The sequence below is a fragment of the Carassius auratus genome, chromosome 4, assembly GCF_003368295.1.
Source record: "Carassius auratus strain Wakin chromosome 4, ASM336829v1, whole genome shotgun sequence".
In the NCBI taxonomy this organism is placed as follows: Eukaryota; Metazoa; Chordata; class Actinopteri; order Cypriniformes; family Cyprinidae; genus Carassius; species Carassius auratus.
The window spans coordinates 28,895,066-28,920,538 of record NC_039246.1 but is presented as its reverse complement, the minus strand read 5'-3'; the positions used below and the strand labels follow the sequence as shown (position 1 = coordinate 28,920,538).

At 36.1% G+C, this 25,473-nt stretch overlaps 1 protein-coding gene across 5 annotated transcripts in view; it reads left to right on the top strand.

Moving 5' to 3' along the window:
• The window catches only part of LOC113065579 (collagen alpha-1(VII) chain-like), a 64,021-nt gene that overhangs the window by 13,881 nt on the left and 24,667 nt on the right, over window positions 1-25,473 (top strand). For all 5 annotated transcript variants that reach the window (XM_026236952.1, XM_026236942.1, XM_026236973.1 and 2 more), the window contains exons 5-51: window positions 1,700-1,793; window positions 2,538-2,711; window positions 3,502-3,665; window positions 3,816-3,945; window positions 4,057-4,173; window positions 4,258-4,413; window positions 5,698-5,814; window positions 5,906-6,052; window positions 6,275-6,394; window positions 11,033-11,191; window positions 11,303-11,416; window positions 11,572-11,721; window positions 12,598-12,735; window positions 12,820-12,966; window positions 13,055-13,174; window positions 13,891-14,037; window positions 14,649-14,897; window positions 15,169-15,308; window positions 15,463-15,586; window positions 15,666-15,809; window positions 16,662-16,849; window positions 16,932-17,009; window positions 17,094-17,111; window positions 17,195-17,221; window positions 17,858-17,926; window positions 18,481-18,561; window positions 18,674-18,700; window positions 19,027-19,071; window positions 19,151-19,219; window positions 19,331-19,426; window positions 19,616-19,642; window positions 19,752-19,805; window positions 20,126-20,197; window positions 20,460-20,519; window positions 20,626-20,652; window positions 20,744-20,788; window positions 20,993-21,028; window positions 21,682-21,726; window positions 22,500-22,535; window positions 22,821-22,856; window positions 22,968-23,000; window positions 23,515-23,586; window positions 24,150-24,209; window positions 24,593-24,628; window positions 24,762-24,842; window positions 25,042-25,077; window positions 25,252-25,296. In XM_026236952.1, the coding sequence (XP_026092737.1) occupies window positions 1,700-1,793; window positions 2,538-2,711; window positions 3,502-3,665; window positions 3,816-3,945; window positions 4,057-4,173; window positions 4,258-4,413; window positions 5,698-5,814; window positions 5,906-6,052; window positions 6,275-6,394; window positions 11,033-11,191; window positions 11,303-11,416; window positions 11,572-11,721; window positions 12,598-12,735; window positions 12,820-12,966; window positions 13,055-13,174; window positions 13,891-14,037; window positions 14,649-14,897; window positions 15,169-15,308; window positions 15,463-15,586; window positions 15,666-15,809; window positions 16,662-16,849; window positions 16,932-17,009; window positions 17,094-17,111; window positions 17,195-17,221; window positions 17,858-17,926; window positions 18,481-18,561; window positions 18,674-18,700; window positions 19,027-19,071; window positions 19,151-19,219; window positions 19,331-19,426; window positions 19,616-19,642; window positions 19,752-19,805; window positions 20,126-20,197; window positions 20,460-20,519; window positions 20,626-20,652; window positions 20,744-20,788; window positions 20,993-21,028; window positions 21,682-21,726; window positions 22,500-22,535; window positions 22,821-22,856; window positions 22,968-23,000; window positions 23,515-23,586; window positions 24,150-24,209; window positions 24,593-24,628; window positions 24,762-24,842; window positions 25,042-25,077; window positions 25,252-25,296 (4,350 nt within the window). The remainder of the gene's footprint in view (window positions 1-1,699; window positions 1,794-2,537; window positions 2,712-3,501; window positions 3,666-3,815; window positions 3,946-4,056; window positions 4,174-4,257; window positions 4,414-5,697; window positions 5,815-5,905; window positions 6,053-6,274; window positions 6,395-11,032; window positions 11,192-11,302; window positions 11,417-11,571; window positions 11,722-12,597; window positions 12,736-12,819; window positions 12,967-13,054; window positions 13,175-13,890; window positions 14,038-14,648; window positions 14,898-15,168; window positions 15,309-15,462; window positions 15,587-15,665; window positions 15,810-16,661; window positions 16,850-16,931; window positions 17,010-17,093; window positions 17,112-17,194; window positions 17,222-17,857; window positions 17,927-18,480; window positions 18,562-18,673; window positions 18,701-19,026; window positions 19,072-19,150; window positions 19,220-19,330; window positions 19,427-19,615; window positions 19,643-19,751; window positions 19,806-20,125; window positions 20,198-20,459; window positions 20,520-20,625; window positions 20,653-20,743; window positions 20,789-20,992; window positions 21,029-21,681; window positions 21,727-22,499; window positions 22,536-22,820; window positions 22,857-22,967; window positions 23,001-23,514; window positions 23,587-24,149; window positions 24,210-24,592; window positions 24,629-24,761; window positions 24,843-25,041; window positions 25,078-25,251; window positions 25,297-25,473) is intronic.

Genomic DNA, 25,473 nt, shown 5'->3' with positions numbered 1-25,473 from the left:
CCTAAACTTAACAACTATCTTATAAACTATTAATAAGCAGCAAATAATGAGTTAATTGAGGCAAAAGTCATAGTTAATGGTTAGTAAATAGTGAGAATTGGACCCTAAAATAAAGTGTGACCATAATTATTTTTACATTATATTTTTCATGACATAAAAGCATATTTCACCTCTCAGATTACTGTAATGCATTATGGTAATATATTACAGTAACACTAATTTGAAAATGATTGTTGAAAATAATAGCAATAGCAAAAGTAAGTGTTGATGCATTTTTGTTACTAAAATTAGGGTTAAAAAAAAAAGCCTGATTGTCCTGAAAATGTCACAATGCAAAACGGTAATGTTTTTTCTGTTAACTTTATTTTGCAGTCTTTATTTTTGCTCTAAAAGTGTCTTTGTATTTCTGTGGTTGATACTGTATGTCCAGTTCATTAAATGTAGTCTTTCCCCCAGTATTAAGACATTAGACAAAAAGAAAGCTAATTTTAAGGACCATTAACCTTTTTTTTTTTTTTTTGCATTGTGACAATTTTAACTAAAAATGAGAACACCTGAGAAGAGATGATGCTGACCCTGAATCAACAAACAGAACGAACAAATATCGCTACAAGTGTATTAACAGCAATTATTATATGATACAGTCAATGTTCATCGTCTGGCTGACTACGTCTTGTATACATTTTTCTGAAAAATCCTGTCATATGCACACAACCTGACAGTCACCACTAATAAGCTACTACTAAATACTGTAGAAATGTAATTTTCTGTAAAGTTGCTTTGTAATGATTTGTATCGTAATAAGCGCTATACAAATAAACTTGAATTGAATTGAACTGAATACAGGTGCATCTGAAAAAATTTGAATACCATTGAAAAGGTCTTTATTTTTTGTAATTTAATTAGAAAATGCAAACTTTCTTATATTCTTAAATCATTGCACACAAACTTAAATATTTTAAGAGTGTTTTTTTATTTTATTTTTTTATTCTGATGGTTACGACTTATAGCTTAGGGGGGAAAAAATAGAAAAATTAGAAAATTCCATTTTGAGCTTGATTAGTTTGATTAATTTTGAATATAAATACTTGGTAGCTCTTGGGCTAGTTTAGAACATCATTTACCACAATTATGGGAAAGACTACTGACATGACAGTTCTCCAGATGACAATCATCAACACCCTCCACAAGGAGGAGAATCCACAGAAGGTCATTGCTGAAAGGGCTGGGTGTTCACAGAGTGCTGTATCAAAATATATTCACAGAAATTAACGAAGCAGTAATTTGGGCAAAAGGAGCCCCAACCAAGTATTGAGTGCATAATTAAACCTGCTTTGGAGATCCTGAACATTTCTGTTTTGTAATTTTTTTTATTTTTATTGATTGAGATTTGAGACAATATTCAAATTTTTTGAGATACTGAGAATTTTTCATTTTCCTACGCTGTAAGTCATAACCATCAGAATTAAAACAAAAAGCTCTTGAAATATTTCAGTTTGTGTGCAATGAATCTAGAATATAAGAAAGTGTGCTTTTTTAAATTCAATTACGAAAAATAAAGAACTTTTCCATGATATTCTAATTTTTTTTAGATGCACCTGTAAGCTCATATTTGATTGTTAGATTCACCCTTTTGCATGTTGGGAAAGGATCACTAAAGCATCCCTTTATGTTTTTCTTTCTCTTATTTTGGCCTCAGATTGCTGTTCTGATCACTAATGGCCAATCAGATGATCCGGTGGACAGTCCAGCTAAAGCTGTAACAGATAGTGGGATTTCCCTGTTTGCTGTGGGTGAGTTGAAACTTTCTATTCATGTCACAAGTGTTTGTGTTGTAGTTTGAATGGTCAGACGCATCTGTTTGTACTCTCTCATGTTTTGACGTGTGGCTCAGAGTAACTATAGCACAGTGATTTACACTGAAGGGTTATATTGGTGAACAAGGCAAGACATAAAACAAGTGTATGTTTGTGTGTGTCAGCCTTGTTTCCTCGACTTTTTTCACACTCTTTCTGTTTTGACGCCCAGAGTGCTGAAATAATTATGCCTCATTACCCGGTGGCCGACTAATTGCTGTAATTTTTCATCAAACCCATTCCTCCTTGTCCCCCTTCATCACACACACAAACACACTCACACACACTGACACCATGTCCTGCCTTTCTAATCAGTTTTCCCAGAGAGATGTGAATATATCAGGGCGTTTGACACATCTTTGAGACACATGTACAGCAGCGTGACATGCCGTGACGTTCTCCCATCATCACTTAACAGCTGATACACTGTCTGATAACACTTCAGCAGGCCTGAGACATTTCTCATTTCTATACACACACACAAACACGCACAGCCTCCGTGTTATAACTATTTTAAAATAAAGTTTTGACATAGTGGTTAATGAATAGTAGTGGTGCTCATATGGGAGATGAAGGATTGAGTTTGGCCCGCAACACGCCCTGTTTGCATAATATTTAAAAATGATGATGTCAAACTGTGTAGAATCGGTGTTATTTTGGCTGGTGTTGTGTGTCCGTCAGGGGTGAGGAACGCCAATCAGGCTGAGATGAGAAAAATCGTCACAGAGCCCCATGAGGAACATCTGCTGCTCAGCCCAGATTTCTCCTTCCCGGAGAACCTTCTGCCCAAACTGTCTCGTCGCATCTGCTTCACTGCTTCAGAACCCCCCCGACCTGTTAAGCAAAAGCCAGCAGGTAAAACCACTAAAAGTTTTTGCTAATGAAAAACGAAACATATCTTGATTGTAACCAAAGGTTTTAGTTGCAGTCATTACAGTTCAGCTTCTCTAAACTCTCACCTCCTTGGATACTTTTGCTCACTTAGACAAGCTTTTCTGAAGATACCATACAAATAAATGGGAGAACACTTTACTTAAAGCTTTGATGTATAATATCTGTTAAAAAGTAGTTATAATGCAATAATTTTGCCTTGTAAAGAAAACACTGTATAATGCATTGCACAAGATCATGAATAACTGTAACACAGTTATTACATTATAACACTTATCAATTTATTGTTACACTATGCATTTTAAATTTGGTTATAATTATTTATATAAAGATATTATAAATTGCAATGCACATTTACGAATAATTATAATGCATTATACCATTAACTAACCCTTTATAATGCATTATACATAATGCCTTTAAGTAAAGTGTTACTCTGGTTTATTTTGAGTAAAATGCACACAGTTAGTCACTATTTAGTTAGTTTTTTCTTTGTTTGATTGTTTTAAATACAACAATGTTAAATCAAATTGCATTCCATTTCTGAAATTAATGTGTGCATAAATGCATAATAGATTCACCCAAGTGACCTGTCATTTTTACAAATTGTTAAATAATTTCCATAATTCCATCCACAGATACATAATTGACTTGGATTATAAACTGCTAAATATTGTCTGATAATATATCAGGCAACGGTGCTCAGTGAATAGCTAATTCTGTCTTATCCTGTGTGCTGTTCTGTCTGCTGTAGCGGTGGAGAGGATAGTAGGACCTAAAGATCTGCAAGTGAGCGAGCTGAGTTACAGCTCTCTGCAGCTGACCTGGAGTCAGGCCACAGGAGACGTTACCGGCTACAGGCTGCTCATCACCCCTGTGTCTCCAAAGGGCCATCTGCTCCCGGCACAGCAGAGACAGGTGAGACACGGTCACCTGTGCATATATACACCCCATGCAGCGGAGCACAGCAGATGGACCAGTTTTCTTTGTGGCAATAAGCTAATATGTTTTCTGTGTATTTTCAAGTGTGGTCTGTTCAGAATATATTCTTTTGTTTTTGTCTCTCAGATTGATCTGAAGGGAGATATAAGTAGTGCTCCAGTAACCGGGTTAAGTCCTAAGACTGAGTACTCCCTCACTTTACATGCCATCTATCCCGGACGCATTGGAGAATCTGCCAATATTACCACAGAAACCAGTGCGTTTTGAAATTTACACACTAAAAAATGACTCTAAGCGTGATAAATGATTTATTTGTATGCAAGCTTTCCCAATGCAGTGTCCCAGCGTGCATGTGCTCTCGTTTCAGCTGTTCTGCCACCGGTTTCCAACTTCCGTGTGATTGAAGAGGGACTGTACTCTTTACGTCTGGGATGGACGCCTTCGCTTGGAAAAGTGGATACATATAAAATTTCTGTTCCAAGAAGTGAGAAATCAATGCACACTCTGAGACAGAATATGAGATATTTTAAAGATGTTGTTTTTAAGAAATTCCTTCATTTGTTCTCAGCGGACAGGCCCGGCCTCATTTATGATCAGATACTGTCGGGTGACGCCTCCTCTCACGTGATCGACACTTTAGAAGAGGACAAGGAGTACACAGTTGATATCTACGCCATCTACCCAGAGGGCCTCAGTGAGACTGTATCTGTCACCGGGAAAACTTGTAAGTCTGTCATCTGTTTGGTTCCTTTTATAGTATAGTTTCATCTGATGCCTCGTGTACAAAATCTGCCCTTCAAAATAATACAGTACCATAGTGATGGCATTGGAAACTTTATGTACTGTACCACAGCACTGAATAATCATCATATCTCTGTACCATCAAGGTATTAGGTACTTAAATATGGTAGTCTAACAAGGTTTGTGCAATGGTGCTTGTCTAAAAAAAGGAAAGCTCTTCCTATTTAGACTTCCTATTTCATGCCCACTTTATATACACACATGATAGTTTTTTGTTGATATTTTGTTTACAAAATATCAACAAAGGGGGGAGTCGTGGCCTAGTGGTTAGAGAGTTTGACTCCTAACCCTAGGGTTGTGGGTTTGAGTCTCGGGCCGGCAATACCACATCTTAGGTGCCCTTGTGTGTGTGTTCACTGCGGTGTGTGTGCACTTTGGATGGGTTAAATGCAGAGCATGAATTCTGAGTATGGGTCACCATACTTGGCTGTATGTCATGTCACTTTGTCACTTTGTCACAAATCATTAAGGATAAAACATCATATTATTCACACACATATGTATATTATAATTATAAATATATACAGTGCCGGCCCGTAGGGTCCGCTGTAAAAACTGTTATAGCAATTTGAGAAAGTTAGGAGAAAGCACATAAAATCACAATTTCAATATTTAAGCGTAATTGTACACACATTGTGTAACACATTCAACATATGTAAAAAATATTTAGACAGATTTGAACAAAGGGAGTGCTAGTGAGCTTGAGTAAATAGGCATGCACAAATACATAAAATATAAATTAAGTATATATAAACATGAGATATAATATCCAGAGCATAAACAAAATAAAAATGACACAAAGAGAGAGGATTAAAGGTGTTTTAATGTTGTGCTTCAGTACTGTATGGTTTGGGAATAATAATAAGAATTGTTGTTATTATTATAATAATTATTATTATTATTATACGTAGTTTATTATTATTATAATTGTAATGATATTACCATTTATTAAAATCATTATTGATGATGATAATAATAATAATAATAATAATAATAATAATTGAAGATTTTTGTTTTAAATTGTTTGGCTTGTAATTATTGTGTGTATTATTGGTTTAAACACTAGATGGCAGTATAACACATCTTCATGAAGAAACCTTTAACATAAAATATAAAAGGCCCTCTTGTGTTTTATTTCTTTCTTTATTTTCGTTTCAGCTTGCATTACCATTCTATTAAAAACGTTACCCTTCTCTGTGTGTTGCAGTGAAACTGGTGCCAGTTGATAAACTGCTGGTGCAGAACGCCACAACAGACACCGTTCAGGCCCGCTGGTCTTCTGTCAGAGGCGCCACAGGATACAGACTCACCTGGTCATCATCAGGTAACAAGCGCTGAGCTGCTTCAGTATTAAATGCGACCTATTTAAAAACATGCATGTGCGTGCATATCCCTATGCTTCCATATTTCCGCAGAGGGCCACATAGAAAACGTGAACCTGGGAGACAACTTTAATTTCTACATGGTGCAGGGCCTGCATGCTGGCACGGAGTACACCATCACTATCAACCCCATCTTTGTGGACACTGAAGGACCTGTTACCTCTGCCAAAGCTAAAACATGTGAGTACTAAAAGGTGAACTCTAAGGGGCCGTTCACACAGGACACATGCTTGCTTTCCAAAACAACTAGATGGAGCCAACACAATGGAACCAGGATTTCAATATATGTTATTTATCTCATCTAGACATTAAAAATAATGCAGGCTGAGTGTGAGAAGCTACAATACTACTAGCAAACCACGCCACGTATGCAGATGCTGATGCTCTCTCTCTCTGTCTCAGTGGAAAGCAGTGCAGTACAGACCCTGAGAGCGTCTGCGGTGAGCACTAGCAGCGCTGTTACCTCATGGAACGCTGTACCTGGAGCCACAGGCTACAGATTGGCCTGGGGCCCTACTGCAGGTACCTATATAAGTACCCTGTTATTCATCTCCTTGTCCTGCATTTGGCCATTCTCCACTTTCCAGTTTCACTTTGTAGTCTGTTTCCCTTTCCATTTCCTCTCTCTTTCTGATTTATAGTCCTTTTTTCATGGAAGCGACAGGTTGGTGCCGCCTCATGACTCATGCCGTCAACTTTATCTGTGCGTTTAAGAGAATTGGCTTGTGTGTGTGTTTGTACGTTTGGGGCTCTGTGTGAGAGAAATGAATCGATGGCACCTCGGAGCGCCTCCGAAAGAAGGGTCTTTGAAAGTGACTCCTTTCTGTCACTGTGATGGGCTGCGGGCATCTGCTTTAAAAGAACGACCTGGAAGAACATTCTGATGAAGGAGAGCTCTGTGACTCATACCACACACTCTGACACATACATATAGATGAGTCTGAGGATGAGTTTACGGAGAAAGGAGAACGAAACGGAGGGAGAGAGGAAGACCAAATTAGAGGTTAGGTGTTTAGTATTTAAAAAAAGTCTTGAAACATGAAAGTAAGATTTATTTTTATTATAAATTATATATTTTACTTATAAATATACAAAGTTGATATGTTTGTGTGTGTATCTGTGTATGTATGTATGTATATATATATATATATATATATATATATATATATATATATATATATATATATACACACACACATATATACATATGCCTTTACATTTACATTTATTCATTTAGCAGACACTTTTATCCAAACCGACTTACAATTGAGGACAACTAAAGCAATCAAAATCAACAGAAGAGCAATGATATATAAATGCTACAACAAGTCTCAGTTAGCTTAACGCAGTACACATAGCAAGGGCTTTTACTTTATGATAAATAAAAAGAAACGGATAGAGTGCAAAAAGATTATAGAAGAATAGCGTTTTTTAAGAAAACAAGCAGTTAGTAAATTAATGGAGAGCAGGTCTAAATGGGAAAGTTTTTTTTTTTTTTAAAGAATTGAATTAGGATAAAGAGTGCTAGAGTTCAAGGGTCAAATAAAAAAGAAATTTTAGCCGATTCTTGAATATGGCTAAGGACTCCTCTGCTCGGCAATAAAATAAATAAAATATGCAACTTTATTATTATTATTATTATTATTATTATTAGCTAAAATATATAATTATAACAAATAAAAATATGAATATTACTAGAATAAAATGTGTATCCACACACACAAACACATTATTATTATTTTAAAGATGTTTTTCATTTATATATCAGCAAAAAAATATAATTAATATACATATTAAATAAAATTTAAAACTAAAAATTATAGTATATATTAAAGAATGTACAAAATATATGTGACAAAAAAAATAAAATAATATACTGTACATGTATATTATATGGTATACAGTGATGGCCAAAACTATTATAACACTTATTTAAGGCATATTTAAAAGGCAATACTCATAAAACAAACTATTTCTGGAACTACCAGTGAAGAAAGGAATCTGCTGGAACACTGAAAATGATGATGGACTGGACCCTCAAAGTCCAGACCTCAAGCCCATCGAGCAAATTTTGGAATTGCTGCAAATGGACATATCAAATATTAGTTAAAACTAGATAAAAACAGTACAACTCGCTTCATCTGATATTTGTTGTGCTCAGAGCAACCATCTGCATGTTTCTTCAACATAATATATATATATATATATATATATATGTATGCAGGGCTCTCAAGTTTTGAACTGAGTTCAGAGTGAGATTTTGCCCGCGGTCGCGATGTCGGCAGGGGTTTGATGGGGACGGGTGTCTGATCTCATAAATGACACATATTCTTACAAATAAAATAATATTTATTTAATTCAGCATTTATTTGTGTGTGTGTGTGAGAGAGAGAGAGAGAAAAAATGGTCAGTGCTGTTTATAGTAGGTGTTGGTAGCTGGTTTTGAGGCCAGGGGTTGGTGGCTCCCATTTGAATCACTGTGGTTCCAGGCCAGCCATTTTTCACAGTTCCATCAAGTGCTAAACTGTTCCTGGTTTTGGTCTTGTTTAATCCCACCATGGAGAAATCCCTCTCAGCATAGGTATTTGAATGAGCAAGCACTAACACTAATGCAGCTATTTTAGAAATCCTCCCTGCTTATGTCCCTCACACCTTGATGGACACAGGAGTTATCTTGTCTGCAGACTAAGCACCAGTAAAAAGAGCTGGTGGTTCCCATTGTGATGAATGGCGATCGGGTTGACCACTCCTTCTTAAAGGAACACCTACAGGTGGCTGCTCTACATAACCCTCTCTTTTTCCCTGTTTCCAGTGGGTTCTCCACTGTTTCCTCTATGGTCCTCCACAGTCTCTTCCATGCACCCATCCTCTACTGGCACCCTAACTCCCTCCCCTACTGTATTCTCCACAGCCTCCTCCTCTGACCTAGCCACCTTTTTAGGGAGCTGGGCCCGCATTCATAAAGATTCTAAGAATCCTCTCAGAAAACTCTTAATTTAGCTTAAAAACTTTTACGTAGGAGTCTTAGCTTAAAAGCGATTCGGGACCGATCTGAGAGCAACTCTGAGTAAGGAAAAGACAAAAACGTTTATCTTAGTGAGGAGGCGGGGTTGAACCGGTTGCTATGTATGACACAATCTTTTGAAGACTCTGATTGGCTGGTTGTCCAAGAAGGAAAAAAAAGAGTGATTTTAAGTATAGGGTCTATTCTAATCCTCACTTTAAATTTACATGCGTAATTTTTCCTATTTGACCGTTCTCTTTCTCTCTCTCTCTCACACACACACACACACACACACACACATTATATGTGTGTATATGAATTCTATTTTTTTATTTACCATGCTTTTAATTTCCTATAAGGTATTTGATTGGCTTAGAATGATAAAAATTGTTCCACTCTTTCCAATTACAGTGATTGCCGTCCTATGTAAGTGGCGGTTTGAGTGTTGGTTTTAATGTATCAAACATGGAATCAAAGCCAAGAAGAGCGAGAAAGCCAATCTGGACAGAGGAACAGTGTTTACTGTTAGCCCAGTTAGTGGATGAACACAAGGCCATTCTTAAAGGAAAATTCAGACACAGCAAGGGACAAGAAGCAGACATGGGAGCGTATAGGACAAACTATTAACGGTTCATTCCCCCTGCTTGTGTTCACCTATAAGCCTGCTATATTCATAAATGCAGTTTTTAGAGCCTGCAAGGTGGGAATCTCCAGTGGAAACTAAATGAACTGTGACACAATAAGATGTTCTGAAAGTGCTGTAATTGTTTGTGTGATCACTCTGCTTACAGAAGGTTGTGACAGACCCAAATCATCACTATTGCATTGTTGCATGTTCCCAGTTGCCAAATATCGTAATGTAGTGATTACTTTAATTTATATATTAAATTATATTATATTAAATTATTATATAATCTATACCGTCTTATTAACTCATTGTCATCCATTGTCTGCAACACATTTCTTCTGCCTCTTCATCTTTCTGCCATTTTCTCCTCTGCTAAAGAAACTCTTAAGCCTCTTAAAAGTCCTCGTCTGTGCTCATAACAAATTTTACCTTAAGACCTCTTTTAAGGGATAAGATGCTTTCTGAATTAATTTTTTCTTTACTAGGATTTTTTTCTTTAATTTTAAAAGTAAACGCCCACATTTCTAAGAATTTTCTTAGAATTTTGTCACTAGGAACTACTTTTTGCATTAAGATTCTTTATGAATACGGGCCCAGATCTTTTAGAACAAAGCATGAAAGATTGCTCCTTTGCCTCTTCCCTGACATCTTTGAAATAGACGAATGCAATAATCAATATTATACATTGGATAAAATATAATGAAATAGCCTAGGCAAAACGTTTTGAAAATGGGGATCAGGATGAGGTGCAGTAAAAATAAAAGGAAAGAAAAATTTTTTTTTTTTTAAACTATTATGGATACTGCCATACAAGTATTATGGATAGGCCTATTATAGAAGTCTCTTATATAAAACTGTCAGAGTAGCCCCGCATCCTCTTCAACGTGTAACTTTGGCAATAAAAAAATAATAGTGGGCTAATAATAGGCACAAAAGCTACGGCCGACCACGTATAATGGCCAAAATTGCGTGCGTGTCGGGGTCATAATAACCATCAGACCAAAACATATCTTAGACTGTTTTTAAAAAATGTTAAATTAATATATTGATAAAAAAAACATATAGTGAAAATCTGTGTCATTGTCTTGACAAGTCTGTAACCGTAACGTTACCTACTTCAGCGAGCGTCTGGATCTGTGTTGCACACGAGCCTGTAAAAATCTTACCCGGATACAGCAATGCTATTTTCTGATTGGCTGATCGGTAGCTATATTTTTTTTATTCGATTAGCAGGTGCGTGTCAGGGCCTTCGGGGAACTCACTTGATTCCTCTACGTTACCTGTTTCACTGTTTAAAAAAATAGCGCCGCAACTTGGTGGGCGTTGTCCTCGTAATGTCTCTGCGTGAGAAATACAAGGTGTGGCGTGTGAGCGTGTGAACGGGTTGAAATGCGTGAGTCTCACGCCCAATGCGTGAGACTTGAGAGCCCTGTACTGTATGTATGTATGTGTGTGTGTGTGTGATATATATAACTTTTTTAGCTATTAACATGTATATATATTTATTTGTGTGTTTGTGTATGTGAAGAGTTCTTAGGGAGAGATCGGCCCAGACAGTTGGCTCTGAATGGCAGCACTACTGAGTATGTTTTGAAGAATCTGGTCCATGACACAGAGTATGTGATTTCCCTTTACGTTCTCTTTGGTTCTTTGGTTGGTCCGGGCATCCCCGCTACATTCAGGACCTGTGAGTGACCCGACACCTTGTCATGTTTCCTTGATAAACACATTCTGACAGTGATTATTTATATATTGGTGCTTATTGGTTGGGTCTCATGTCCTAAATTCTGCTCCCCAGCACCTCTCGGATATGTCTCAAATTTTAAAGTGACGTCATACACCAGCTCGTCCATCGATGTGGAATGGAGTCCCATTGTGGGGGCCACGGAGTACAAACTCACCTGGAGTTCAGGTGAAACAAGTGGCACTTTTTAAAGCCCTATACTACAAAATATTGTGATAAAACTTTGTATTTTCTATTCAATCTGTCTCGTTTATTTTAATAAGGCCCATTAAACTGTGATATATTCCAAGTCCAGGTTTGACAATGTTGATGTTCTTTCCCAGAATTTGTGAGTCCTCAGAGTCAGTATCTTGACCGCAGCACTTTACAACACAGCATCACTGGTCTTCAGCCACAAACCCTTCATTCTGTCAGCATTCACGCTCTCTACAGCAACACAGAAGGACCAGAGATCACTCTCTCGCAGCAAACAGGTACTGAAAAAAAAAAAACAATTCCTAAAAACAGTATTTCATTTAACCTTCTTTGTATTGTTTCTGGATGTCTTAACTGTGTCCTTCTGTCTCAAGAGTTTATTACAAGTTAAGCTCAACTGGTGTGACATAATGCTGATTAATAGAAAAATTATGTCAACTTGTCTCACCTTTTCTTAAAAAAAAGCAAACATTGAAACACTTACAATGGAGCCAATTTGTAAACATAAGAATACTCACCATTTCAAAAAAATGTGTTAACATGATTATAGCGTGAAAAATCACTAATATTTTAGGTATAAAGTTATGTCTTCCTTTCCATGAGAAATTAACTCTGTAAACCTAAAACCCTTAAAACAGTTATAAAACAGCTTAACATCTGAACACACACGTTTTAACAGAAGAATAAATATGCTTTTATACAATTATAACATTCACATTTCCTCCAAATATTGGTCCCATTCACTTTCATTGTAAGTGCATCACCATACCCTTTTTTTTTTTTTAAGAAAACAAAGGACTAGTGAGGGTTTTTTCTGTAATAATTAACACATCAAAACCCAGCTATTAGAATATTCCTTTAATACACTCTTATTGTTGTTGTCTGTGTTGATCTAAGTCTTCCACAGTGTTTTATTTTGTGTGGTTTACTCTTTAGAAAAGCTGTACCAACAAATCTTGGCTCTTTTCACGTCTTCACAGTTTCGCAGACAACAATTGTGAAAAGCAGAAAGCGGCTGCATTGCACTTAAGCAAACACTGTATACAAATTGAATGCCATGCCATTATTTATTTAACCAGTTTTGATTTGAATATGCCATGCATAGTGGATTATAATTCCTCAAGAGTCATGTTCTCTGTATTATGCATTTGCAGCCTCTTTGACAGACTCTGAGCTGATTGAGACAGTTCGGGAGGTAAAGGTTGTGGACATTGGTGCCAGCTCATTCAAACTGGCCTGGAAGAAAACCCCAGGGGTCACTGGGTACAAGATCACTTGGAGCCCTTTCCATGGTGGGTACCATCAGTCCTCATTACACCCCATTACAACAAACAATTGATTACGATCCATCCATCATCTCTGTGTTCTTCTCTCAGGTGGAGAAAAAAAGAGTGAGGTTGTATCTTCTTCTACCACGTCCTTCACCATCACCGATCTGCCAGCCAGTTCTGCATACAAGATCCAGGTCTCTGCAGTGGCCAGAAGCAAAGAGGGAAGTCCAGTGATGGTGACGGCCCGCACATGTAAGTCGCTTTTAATATTTCAACTCGCTAGTTTTCGTGTAAATGGACAACAATAAGTATTTGAGTCAATGTTGCTGTTGGGTTACAGTGGATCTGCCCAAGGTGACTGGATTCAGTGCTCTGAACACCACCGATAACAGCACTGTACTGAACTGGACCAGTGTTACTGGAGCGTCTGGCTACCTGCTGTCCTGGAGACATATATCAGGTCAGAAGCATTAAAAAAAAACTGATTTACACACATGACCTTCAATGTGTAATAATATCCTAAATGTGCATATACATTTATCTATAGAAATGATATATAATGGTAACAGAGATATGCCAAAATAAATGAAGAAATTAATAGATTATTTATGCATCATGTTATTTTATTACAGTAGATTAAACTAGCTGATACCTGGCTTTAGGCTCTAGCACTGCGCAGATGGTTTAGAACCTTTTATTTGTTAATGAGTGTTGCTAGATAGCAGGGGAAAACTCATTTCAGATAAGCTCTTGTAATAAGAGTCCTTCTCACAAAAGCCGTTTTTGTCTGATATACAAGACATGAGAAAAGAGAATAGACAGCGTAGATAAGGTCATGAAGAGATCTGTGATTCATTCATGTTATCTTGATGACGTCAGCAGGGTCTTCTAATGAGGGTGTGCTTTGCATGAGCACGAAGGTTATGAGGAATTTAAAAGTGGACTTTTACTTCAGCTTATAACACGAGACACAGAACTCAGATTCTGGAAGCCGCTGTGTCCTTGAAGTGTTTTAAACTGATATAAAAGAGTTTATGGCATCTGAAATCTGTGGTAAAATTTGTAGCTTTTTTTTTTATTGCCGATGTTCCAGTTTTTTATTCCCTTCACCTGTTTGTCACATTCATGCTGATATTATTTTGTCCTAATGCAGTTGTCTATCTATGTTCTGTGTAGAGGTGGACATCTCCTCTGATCTGCTGAGCTCTGGCTTCACCTCCTATAAGATCCGAGATCTGCTATATGGCAGAACTTATATATTTTCCATCAGACCTCTTTATGGGGAAGTGGAGGGTCCGGTCACAACCATCACTAAAAGGATCTGTAAGACCCATCTCTGCAAATATCATGGAAAAGTTTTTTAACTCATTATACTGGAAAGTTTATTTTTAAAACATACTTCTGTTGAAATGTTTGAGGTCAGCAGTGTGTGTGTGTTTTTTAATAAATTAATACTTGTATTCAGCAAGGACACATCAAATCAATTAAAAGTGATAGTAAAATATTTATAAAATTACAAATGATTTCTATTTCAAATAAATGCTGATCTCTATATCTTTCTATTCACCAAAGAATCCTGAAAAAAATTATCACGGTTTCCATCAAAAAATATATTAAGAAGCACAAATGTTTTCAAACATTGAAATGAATAAGAAATGTTTCTTAAGCAGCAGATCAGCATATTAGAATAATTTCTTAAGGATTATGTGACACTGAAGTCTTGAGTAATCGCTGCTGAAAATTCTACTTTGCAGTCACATGAATAAATGACACTTTTTCATATACAGTAGATTAACAATTATTTCACAATATTATCATTTATACTGTGTTTTGGATCAATAAATGCAGCCTTGGTGGTCATATGAGACTCCAAACCTTTGAACAGTGGTGTATAGTAAAAGCAAAACTGTTTTTTTGTTTGATTGTCTTTACAGTGGGAGCTCCTCGTCTCATTCCTGTCCAGAGCCCTACGCCAGCCCCTGTCTCTGCTAATACCAAAATCAAAGACTTGCCCCTCCACACCACAACCAGAAATACTCGCACCCCATTGGTCAAAGCCCCCAGCGCACCCACAACCACTCAGAGACTCACTACTGGCCAAACAGCTTCAGCACTGACCAGGATTACCACAGTAAATGACCGAACCACTGTCAAGTCTGTCAAGACACCTCCACCTGGCCCAGGTCATTCCCATTAAGCTGGGTCTTAATCTTTTTTTGTCTTTCATTCAGTTTTCAAGTGCCTCATGTGCATGTAAAATTTTAAACAAAAACAGTTTCTAACAGGCGTTACATTTTCAGCTTTACATCTGTGCTGAATTATACCACACAATTAAACTGTTAATAATTGATTTTCTATGATAGGATGCCTTTAAGAAGCTTAGATATTTTACTGCACTGTCTACACAATGTAAACCTATTCAATGTGAATGAATTGTGTGCTTCCTTCTGTTAGTGTGTGGCAGGGTGAAAGCAGATATTGTGTTTCTGGTCGATGAATCCTGGAGCATTGGAACGAATAACTTTGGCAAGCTGAAGGATTTCCTGTTTAGAATCGTCACCTACTTCCCTTCTATAGGACCTGAAGGAACGCAGGTAGGACATGCTAATGTGCTATACTAAAGTAAATGCTTTCCACCTCATTTGGGACGATTCTTTATCTTGGTCACTAAATCTATAGTCTCATAATAAGCACAAATATCTAATGCACTGTAAGTGTGGATTAAAGCATCTCTTTAACTTGCCTTAGATAGCAGTAGTTCACTACAGTGATCAGCCCAGGATCGAGTTCAACTTTAACACTCACAAAGACCGTAACTCCGTTTTGAGAGCACTCCGTGCAGTCCGCTACGGAGGGGGGAACACAAAAACAGGTGCACATTCAAACACATTCAAAGATAAAAAAAATGTTAATGCTAAATATTAAGGTTTTGATTGTGAATGTGTGTGTAGGTCGTGGGATCAGCTATGTCCTCAGGGAGATTTTTCAGGAGTCTTTGGGTATGAGACAGGAAGTCCCTCACGTGTTAGTGTTACTGACAGACGGGAGAGCACAGGATGACGTAGAGCCACCTTCCAGGATAGCACATGCTCTGGGTGAGTAATATCAACTGCAGCGCAGGAATAGACAGATATTAGAACACAATTAAATATAAAATGCTGTTCAGATGTTTGGGCTCAGTAAGATTTGTTTCACTTCTATTCAAAAATACAGTAAAAACTGTAATACTGGAAAATATTTAGCACTGTCAAACGATTAATTGAATATAAAATAAATGTTTTTTTTTTTATATTACATATGAGTACTGTGTATATTTATTATGTATATATAAATACACATACAGTATATATTTTTTGATATAATTACTTTATAATTATACTGTAGATTTATATTATGATATTTTATAATATATATATACATATATTTAATATATAAACAACATATTTTTCTTAAATATATACTGTACATGCATGTGTTTGTATTTATATATACATAATGAATATACACATATATATTTTGTAATATAATGTAATATTTTGGATGTGATTAATCACAGTGAATCATTTGACAGTGCTAAAAATATTATAATAATTTAAAAGAACTGTTAACTTTGGAAGCTTTTTTTCAGCTTATTTTATGAAAAATTAAATTAGAAAGGTTATTTTGAGTTTATATTTTTTTTCTCCAAAATTCTGAAAATTGTGATAAAATTACTTTTATTTAAAGTATTTTTTTTATTACTATTATTAAAAACCTTTTGTCACCTTTGAAAATTGTAATGAGTCCTCCCTGGATAAAAGTATAAATTAACATTTCTCTCAAAAAATACAAAATATACTGGCCTTAAATTCTGAGAGGAACATGTGTTTATAAACTTCATCATAATTTAGTAACACTTCAGTATAACGCCGAGTGGAGGAATGCATTAATGTGTTTTCGTGTATTAGGTGTCAGTGTGTTGGTCATCGGCATTGCTCATGCAGATATTAATGAGCTGAGGACCATCGCCTCTCCCACCACTTACACAAACATCTTCTTGGCCAATGATTTCGACGATCTTCCAGGCATCGAGAGAGAGTTTATCCACAGCATCTGTAGCGAAGCCTTACAATCAGAGTTCAAACAACACGATGAGGTGGGCCGAGCAGATCCCAGTATGAGTATTATTTTCACAATACGTGCTGCATTAGTCAGATTAGTATTTGTCTTTGTCCTAGTCTGCTCAACTGGACACACCTACAGATGACCCAGAAGCTCTCAGTAAACCAGAAGGGCCCTGTCCACTTAGCTGCAAGGTAAACACTTCCTCTGCATCCTCTCTACAGCTGTCACACCTTGTCTTATATGAATCCTCATTCCTGGTTTGCTGTCGTTCACAGGGTCAGAAAGGAGAGAAGGTAAGTGGCAATTGTGTTATCATGTATTATTGATCAAATAATTATAACTGATCATATAATCGTATCTAATTTCTCCACTGCAGGGCGATGGATTTGGTCATGGTGGCCTGGTATGTTTAGACTCCCGCAGACTGCTATTTCTTCATTTCTATTATCTCATTGATTAAATGGCATCTTAACTGCGAATTTTGCACAGTGTCATTTGTATTTTTTTTAAATAGTTGTATTAATATTTTGCATTATATTTTTAAACATATTTTCCATTTTTATTTGACTTTTTGTTTAATTTCTATTCATTTTCTATTCATGTCATTATAGTATTAATTATCTACTTTTATCGTTTTTATGCATGTTTTGATTAGCTTTTATTGTTGCATTTTAAGTTTTCATTTTAATTTTAGTTAAATTTTTTAGTAATTTATGTGCTTTTCTAATTGCTATTAGTTTTTGTTTTTTTAATATCAATAGTTTTAATTACATTTTTTATTTTAGTTTCAGTTTTATTTCAAAATAATAGTTTTAGTGCTCAAACTCATTTTACTTTTTTGTCAATATTTCTTATTTTCATTTAGGTTTTAGTTTATTCTAATATTTACAGTATAGAATATATATATATATATCACATTTTAATTAACAAGAATGTTTTCAATAATTTTAGTTCACACACAATGTCTAAAGATTATACTATTTCTTGCGGTACTATTTTAAGAGCATTTCTTTTTTTGAATGTTTTTCTTTTGATATAGCGACTCAAGCAAGGCCCGGGACATTATGACTCATTCTCTCTAAAGGTCAAAGGTGAAAAGGGTGAACGCGTGAGTACATCCAACATCCGAAGCACTCATGAAGTTCCGCAACAATAACTTAAAAAAACATCAATAAAACACCCCCTCTCTGTCTTCATAATTGCATGCTAATGTTTATGCTAATTACTGAAGCATTTAGTATGTAAACCGAGCCGTTCTGTTAATGATGAGATTGTTTTTGTGTAGATTAAAGGATTAAATCTAATTATGAATATCACAGATCTCTCTCTGTACGGGATGCTATTCGTACTTTGCTTTTTCTCTTCCTGTTATCTCTTTGAGAAGGCGACACATGAAAGCACTTGTCATATCAAAGCGACTCTTTTGAATAACAAATGAAATGTGACGGGTCTCGCTAACAAGATATGTATTGTTATGATGTTTCATTATTTATTTTTGTGATGTGTATCAATGTTAATGCGCGGATTCATTTTGCTCTATATTTGCTTTCAAAGTAATATGTGCACTGAAGATGTTCTGTTGTTATATTTGAGGAGTATCAAACAATCTCTGTATCATTTTTTTTTCCCTTGTCTGCATCATTCCCACTTTGCATTCATCAGGGTCTTCCCGGAACGGATGGAATTCCGGGTTTACCAGGAAGACCGGGTAGATCTGGACCTCCTGGTTCTCCTGGACAAAGGGTAAAGGATGGATCGAACTTCAGTCGAATACAGCAAAATATGTAACAAATGTAGAAGTATATTGTTGATTACAGTTGTGAATGTGCATAAACAATCTCTCAATCTGATTCAGGGGGCGGCTGGAATTCCGGGTGACATGGTAAGTGTCTCACTTTATAAAAAACAGTGTAGGTGGTGATATTTAAATTGGTATATTCCTGAAATGGTGGTTAGTATACTTATTTTAAACATGTATGTGATGTCCTATAGTCCTTTGTTTGTCTTGGTTGGAGAATTGGGAAAGCTGTTATTATCTTTGAGTGTATCACAGAGAGAATAATTCTGGCTAGTCAGTGTAATGTATTTGCCCTCACTTTCTTTTAAAGGTTCACCCCCTTTTATTGAATATTTCACGTTTTAAACAGTTCGATAGCAAACCAACCTTTTCTTTACATCTCTTCCTATTTCTCTTCTTCACAATCTCAGGGGCCTCCTGGTAATACTGGACCTAAAGGACAGAGAGGAGAGAGAGTACGTTTAGTAATTGCCAAACATTTGATATGTTGTACAGTGGTTTTTATTTGAATTGTATTTATTTTTATTCATGTAGGGTGAACCGGGCTATGTTATGGGAGGTATGGAGGTTCTTCCAGGACGTAAAGGAGAACCTGGATCCTCTGTAAGTGATTATATCATACTATACAGCTCTATTCAGTTGTTTACATTGTATAATATGCATCTAATCTACTAAAAAATTATAACTGCATTGCTTTTCCCACTTGATTAAAAGGGCCCTCCAGGTGCTCCAGGGGTCCCAGGGGTATCAGGTCCTCCAGGACTTCCTGGTTTGCTTGGGCCTCCAGGCTCTCCTGGACTCTCTGTTAAGGTTAGTATAAAATATTAGAAGTATGCACACATCTATATTTCAAAAAATAATTTTATGTTAGTTGTTAAGGTTTTTACTGTATGTACATAAGATGCAGCTTCAGTGCACAGTGTGAAGTTACAATACAAGTCTATGTTACATGCAACGTGTGGTATTTGTAGTTATTCATGGTATTTTTCTTCCTCTTAGGGCGAGACTGGAGAATCTGGTCCTAAAGTAAGTCATCTACTGCTCAATGAACAATGAACCATTTAACATTTTATGTAAAATAAACATGCAGAGTTCATCCTTAATGTGTGATTATGATGCTTCTCCCATTCTTCAGGGTCCACGTGGAAAACCGGGTCCAAAAGGAGAAAAGGGGGAGCATGGAAGTAATGTTAGTGCATGCTTTAAGACTTACTCTTTTAAAGCTTTCGATTTTTACTAAAAATGCAAATACTTTACTAACCCAGATTAATATGCAGAAACAGCTAGAAGTATACTTCAAAAAATATTTCTCAAAGTTGTAGATGAATAAAACCAAGATTATTTGTGTAGAAAATACTTTTAAAATGTCCTGTTTTATATGCAGTTATCTTAAAAAAAAAAAATGGTAGCTATTTGCCAGTTTTATTGAATGTAAGCCATTAAGTAGGTTATGTTTAAAATATTATAAAATGTAATAAGTAATTAATTCTTGTGGATGTGTTTTCCTAGGGTCTACCAGGTTTACCAGGAGCAGTGGGAGTGGATGGACTTTCAGGACTTCCTGGGCAGAAGGGGGAGAAGGTTTGAGAAGATCTAAAAGAGTATAATGTTGTGCTTTCAGCAGTGGTATAAAAGCTATTTTAAGAAACGACTTCCTACAGCTTGCCCAAGACAGTTAAAATGCATAAATTAAATCTCTCTGCTCATCTGCCTGCTATCTTTTTGGAAGTCTCATTGTTCGGAGAGCTGTAAAAAAAAAAAAAAAAAGGCCTGTCAGGACTGCATGAAGCTAAAATTAGTGCAGCTGCTGTTTGACTGAATTTCTTTTGTGTTCATCATAAAGGGAGAGGAAGGTATCGGAATTCAGGGTGTTCAAGGTCCGCTTGGGCCAAAAGGAGAAAAGGTATTTGTTTCTGATGGGTTATGTTAGTATTTCATTAAACACATGCATGTTCCACAGTGAAAAATATTAAGGGTAATTATTAAATCGGTGCTAATCAATTTTTCAGGGTAATACAGGACTACAAGGCCCAAAGGTAAGCATGTTGCATTTAAAATCAATGGAGCGGAGTAAAAGACAATTGTCTTGTGCAATGTGTAATTTGTAGTTTCCATATTCTTCCAAAGGGAGAAGTAGGAACCCAAGGAGTCCAGGGAATCACAGGCCCTCGGGTTTGTCAAAATATACACAATCATTTCAGCATCGAAGTGTTTCGTCTGTCAATTTGAGCTATTAAAATTGTCTTTCTTTCACAGACATTGGCCATGAACCTTTTAACAGATGTCAACCTTAGATGCAGATTTGTTTAATAAATGTTAAGTGCTTCGTAATGGCAGTGGTGTTTCACTGTTGTTGTGTTTTCGTCTTTGTTTTAGGGGAAAAAGGGTCTTAAAGGGGATCAAGGAGACAAGGTATGATTTTACACAATTTAGTCAGGTACATGACTTTCTTACTGCTCTCTCTGTTTTAAACGATTTGCTCTTTCTCTAAATGATAATAAAAATAATAATAATACAAAAAATCTATCACATCAAGTCAGTGCTTTTTTCTAGTGCTGCACTGTATTTAATAACCTGATCCATAATACTGTAAATCTTTAAAATAATACTTTACTGAGTCAGTTTATTTCACTAGTATCGTGTTCAGAACCCTGTTTCCTCATTGAAATCAGGAATATTCTCAAACATCAAATGCACTAAACATCAACATCCGCTTCTTGCTGTGCGGAATACTTGATGGTCTGTGGTCAGATATTTCTGGCTCTTTCATCTCTCATAATAATATAATCTTGACTCAAATCAATATTTCATGTCCATTGATTTGTATACTTGGCAAGCAGTCATGTTAGAAGTTGGATAATATGTAGTAAGTTAGCTAGTCATAAAAATAAACCATGTTCAGGAAGATACAAGACCTGACTACCTTCTCAGTTTTATTTTACAATTATGGCTTTCTAGTTGTATATGAATTTTTGCATGTAGGTATTATTTGACACCTGACATTTGCTTTCAGTTGCATAAACAGAGAGTTATCCTAATCAGTAACAACTTGCTTTGTTTGACAGGGTGAACGTGGGGAAATCGGACCTATCGGGCCTCCAGGAGTTGCAGTAAGTCCATAACTTTCACCTGTTCACTTCCCTGAAAAATGGAAATAGCAACTGCAGGAAAAGGTCAGATGTGTGATGAACCACTAAACGGATTTAAATCACTTGCACTGCACAAATGCTTTCTTAAAAAGTCAAATCCTTAACATTTGTTCGCTCAAACTTCTCCACTCTGTATGCGGCTGTCAGAAGTTCTATTAAGAGCCAGGATGAGCTGTAGATCTCGGGGGAAATTAAAAGAGTCGATTAAGAAAAAGGCAAAACGCCTCCTCTCTGCTCTCTGGCCAGTGATGGACTCCAAAATACACATCAAACTAAGGATCCGTTATCGACCTGATTAAAACTGAGAAACATCTGAATGGAGTTTCCACCTAATAATGAGACGGCAACTTTAAGAAACTTTTAGAAATACTATATTATTATATCCTTCACATGCAACCTTGCCACTGTGTGTCCATCACTGGCAAATCAGATTTTCAGTTAGTTTCAAATGAAACCTCTACAGTCATTATTAAACCCAAGGCTTCAGAGAGGAGATCAAGGACACTCTCCAACGATTCGACTCATCATTATCCTTGATTCCCTCAGAAACACCATGGCATGATAAAACGTTTGGTTCAGAGCTCTACCACACTCTAAAGATGCTCTCAGAGAGCCCACACTAGACATCTAACATCTCTCAAAGCACCTGAGGTCATTCATATTTGCTGAATACTAATTTCATAATTTCGTGCAATGATTAGAAGGAAAGTTTACTTTCTCTTTTTAAACTTCAGGGCTTCCCTGGAGCTGCTGGACGAAAGGGTGACGAGGTGAATCGAAACTTTTTTCTTCATTTAACCAAATCTAGTTCTTCTAATAAACTACACTGGCCAAATTTTGTGGATTTTATAACTTATTTAAACTTTGCCAAATAACTAATAATTGTGTATAACTAAGCATACAGTGATGCAATCAGCCAATATTTCAAAACCTTACCTTGAGCGTCAGTTATGTGTAGTCCGTTAATGCATGTACATTTTATACAGTTTATCGCATCAGCAATGTCAACTACAAATGAACAATGTGGGATTTCTAATTTTCTGTTTGATTCACAGGGGCAACGTGGCGCACCTGGTGACCCAGCTAAAGGGGTAAAACTGATGTCCCAGAATGCCTCCGTGTCTTATCTAACACATTTTTGGACAAAAAAACAACAACAAAACAAATAGACTATTGCTAATAATTCCCCTCACATTTCACAGATACTCGGTCCTCCAGGGAAAAAGGGTGCCAGGGTAAGATAATCAAGAATTGGTTTTAAAATGTAAAACAATTTCTTGATATGTGAACAACTGTGTGCACCAAAGCCAGGACCCCCTTGGGTTTTACATCGCAGCACATCAATGAAATCTGACAGTTATTTCCTCTTGGGTGTTCCTCAACTGCACAGATGAAAACAAGCGGTGCATCCAGCACTTGGACAACTTAAACACGGTTAATTACTGACATGAGCACAGATATGAACTAAGAGCTTCCCTGGGTCTGCTTGTCAGTGAACACACAAAGGGAAAAAATACATAAAGTAGATTATAATAGATTGAAATGTCTGTTTTTGCAAGTCCCAAAACACTCAAGGGGTAAAACCTATATGATTAAAAGTTTTTAATGATGCTTCAAAATCAGCCAAACTGAGCTTGAGCACATCTGCCATATTGTTTATTGGCAGGTTTTTTTATTATTATATCTAATGGTCATAAGCAGAGATATTTAAGCTTGGTTATCTTTTCCCCCTCTGGACTGTGTGTAAAGGGGGATGTTGGACAAGTTGGGCCACCAGGACCACAAGGAATCAAAGGAGATCAAGGTGATAAAGGTGAAAAGGTAGGTGTATGTTTGCTGTTCTACATTTACATTTAGTCATTTAGCAGACACTTTTATCCAAAGAGACTTACAAATGAGGACAGTGGAAGCAATCAAAATCATCAAAAGAGCAATGATATATAAGTGCTATAACAAGTCTCAGTTACTGTAGATTAATGCAGTACACATAGCAAGTTTTTTTATTATTATTATATAATAAATACAAATAAAACAGAATAGTAAAAAAATAGGTCAAGCTTGTGTTATGCCTTTCTTAGCTTTTGTTAATTGTATAATTAATAAAAAGAAAACATAGAATACAAAAAGATTAAAGAAGCTAGTTTTAGTTAGCAGTTAGTAAATTAATAGAAAGTCTAAAAGGGAGTTGGACAGGTCATTCCACCAGGAGGGAACATTTCATTTAAAAGTCTGTAAGGTGATTTTGAAGGTGAATCAAGCAGCAAGTGAATGTGAATTTGAACATTTGAAAGTGAATGTTTTAAATGTGAAAGTACAATTAACTGTATATATTGATTAGCTGCCAATGTGAATGTGCTGATGTGTTGTCTTCTGGGTTTTTGAAGGGCAGTCCTGGATTTGGAATCCCCGGCCAGCCTGGTCCCAAAGGAGAGAGTGGGGAAAGAGTGAGTGTCTGTGAGGCTTGTTGGTCTGTAGGAAACTTCTAACTATAGGACCCGAAGAAAACTTTTTTTTTTTTTTTTTTTTAACACACATTAATTTTATAAACCATATATAGGATTGCACTACTGTTTAAAAGTTTGGTAAGTTCGGTAAAATTGGTCTATGTTTTAGAAGGAATTCTCTTATGCTCACCAAGGTTGCATTTATTTGATCTAAAGTACACTAAAGCAGTATATTTTGTATATATTTTGCAAATACAAGTAAAAATATATTTGCTCATAAATTCACATATTAGACAAAAAAAAAAAAAAGAAAGAAAAAAAAAACATCAAACACTATTTAGACCATTCTACCTAATTTCTTTTCTTCTATTTTTTTAATTAAGGGTAATGTTGGATTATCAGGAAAACCTGGGCCTAAAGTAAGTCTGTTATACTCACATTTACACTGTCAAATTCACATTAGTGTATTTTAATTCCTGTGGAATTTGATTTGTGAATTAAAGAGATTGAAACCATTTAATATACATGAACACTTCCTTTGACTGTGTTCAGGGCAGCGATGGGTCCAAAGGAGAGAAAGGGGAGGTGGGCTTCCCAGGCAACCCTGGTTCTCCAGGACTAAGAGGTAAAGATGTAAGTAAATCGAGAGCCCAGAATGACTGATACAAGAAGGATGGGAGTGTGTGTATGTGTGAGCGTGTGTGTGCTGTGCATCATTGCACTAAGGCTATTACAGATAAAAGGGTTACTTTGCCATAAAATACCCATTGTTTGCTTTTTAATTAATGCTTCATTCATATTAAATTACATTTTCTGATTTAATGGATTTCAGGGTCTGCCAGGACTGAACGGAGAGATGGGATTGAGGGTGAGAATCAACAACAAGCACAAAAAGACCCATACCGTTACACAATCTTTGTATTTATTATTTACTTAACATTTTTATATACTGAGCTATTATGGATCCTAGATCCCATTGTACATTTTCATTTCGACATTATTTAGCTGTTTTTATCTTTACAATGCTGATATTTATTTACAGGGAGAGTCTGGTTCACCAGGAGAACCTGGAGAGAGAGGTGTTAAGGTATTATCTCTCTTCTAAACCTCTACTTTTTCATTGTTTCGCTCATTTTTTAAATACGATCTTTATTTAACATCTCTCTATGTATAAATCAGATAATGTGTATCTAACCTTGTGATATAACCCTTCCAATTAAAACCATATTATCCGTTTCTACCTAACACTAGTCATGAAAGCATA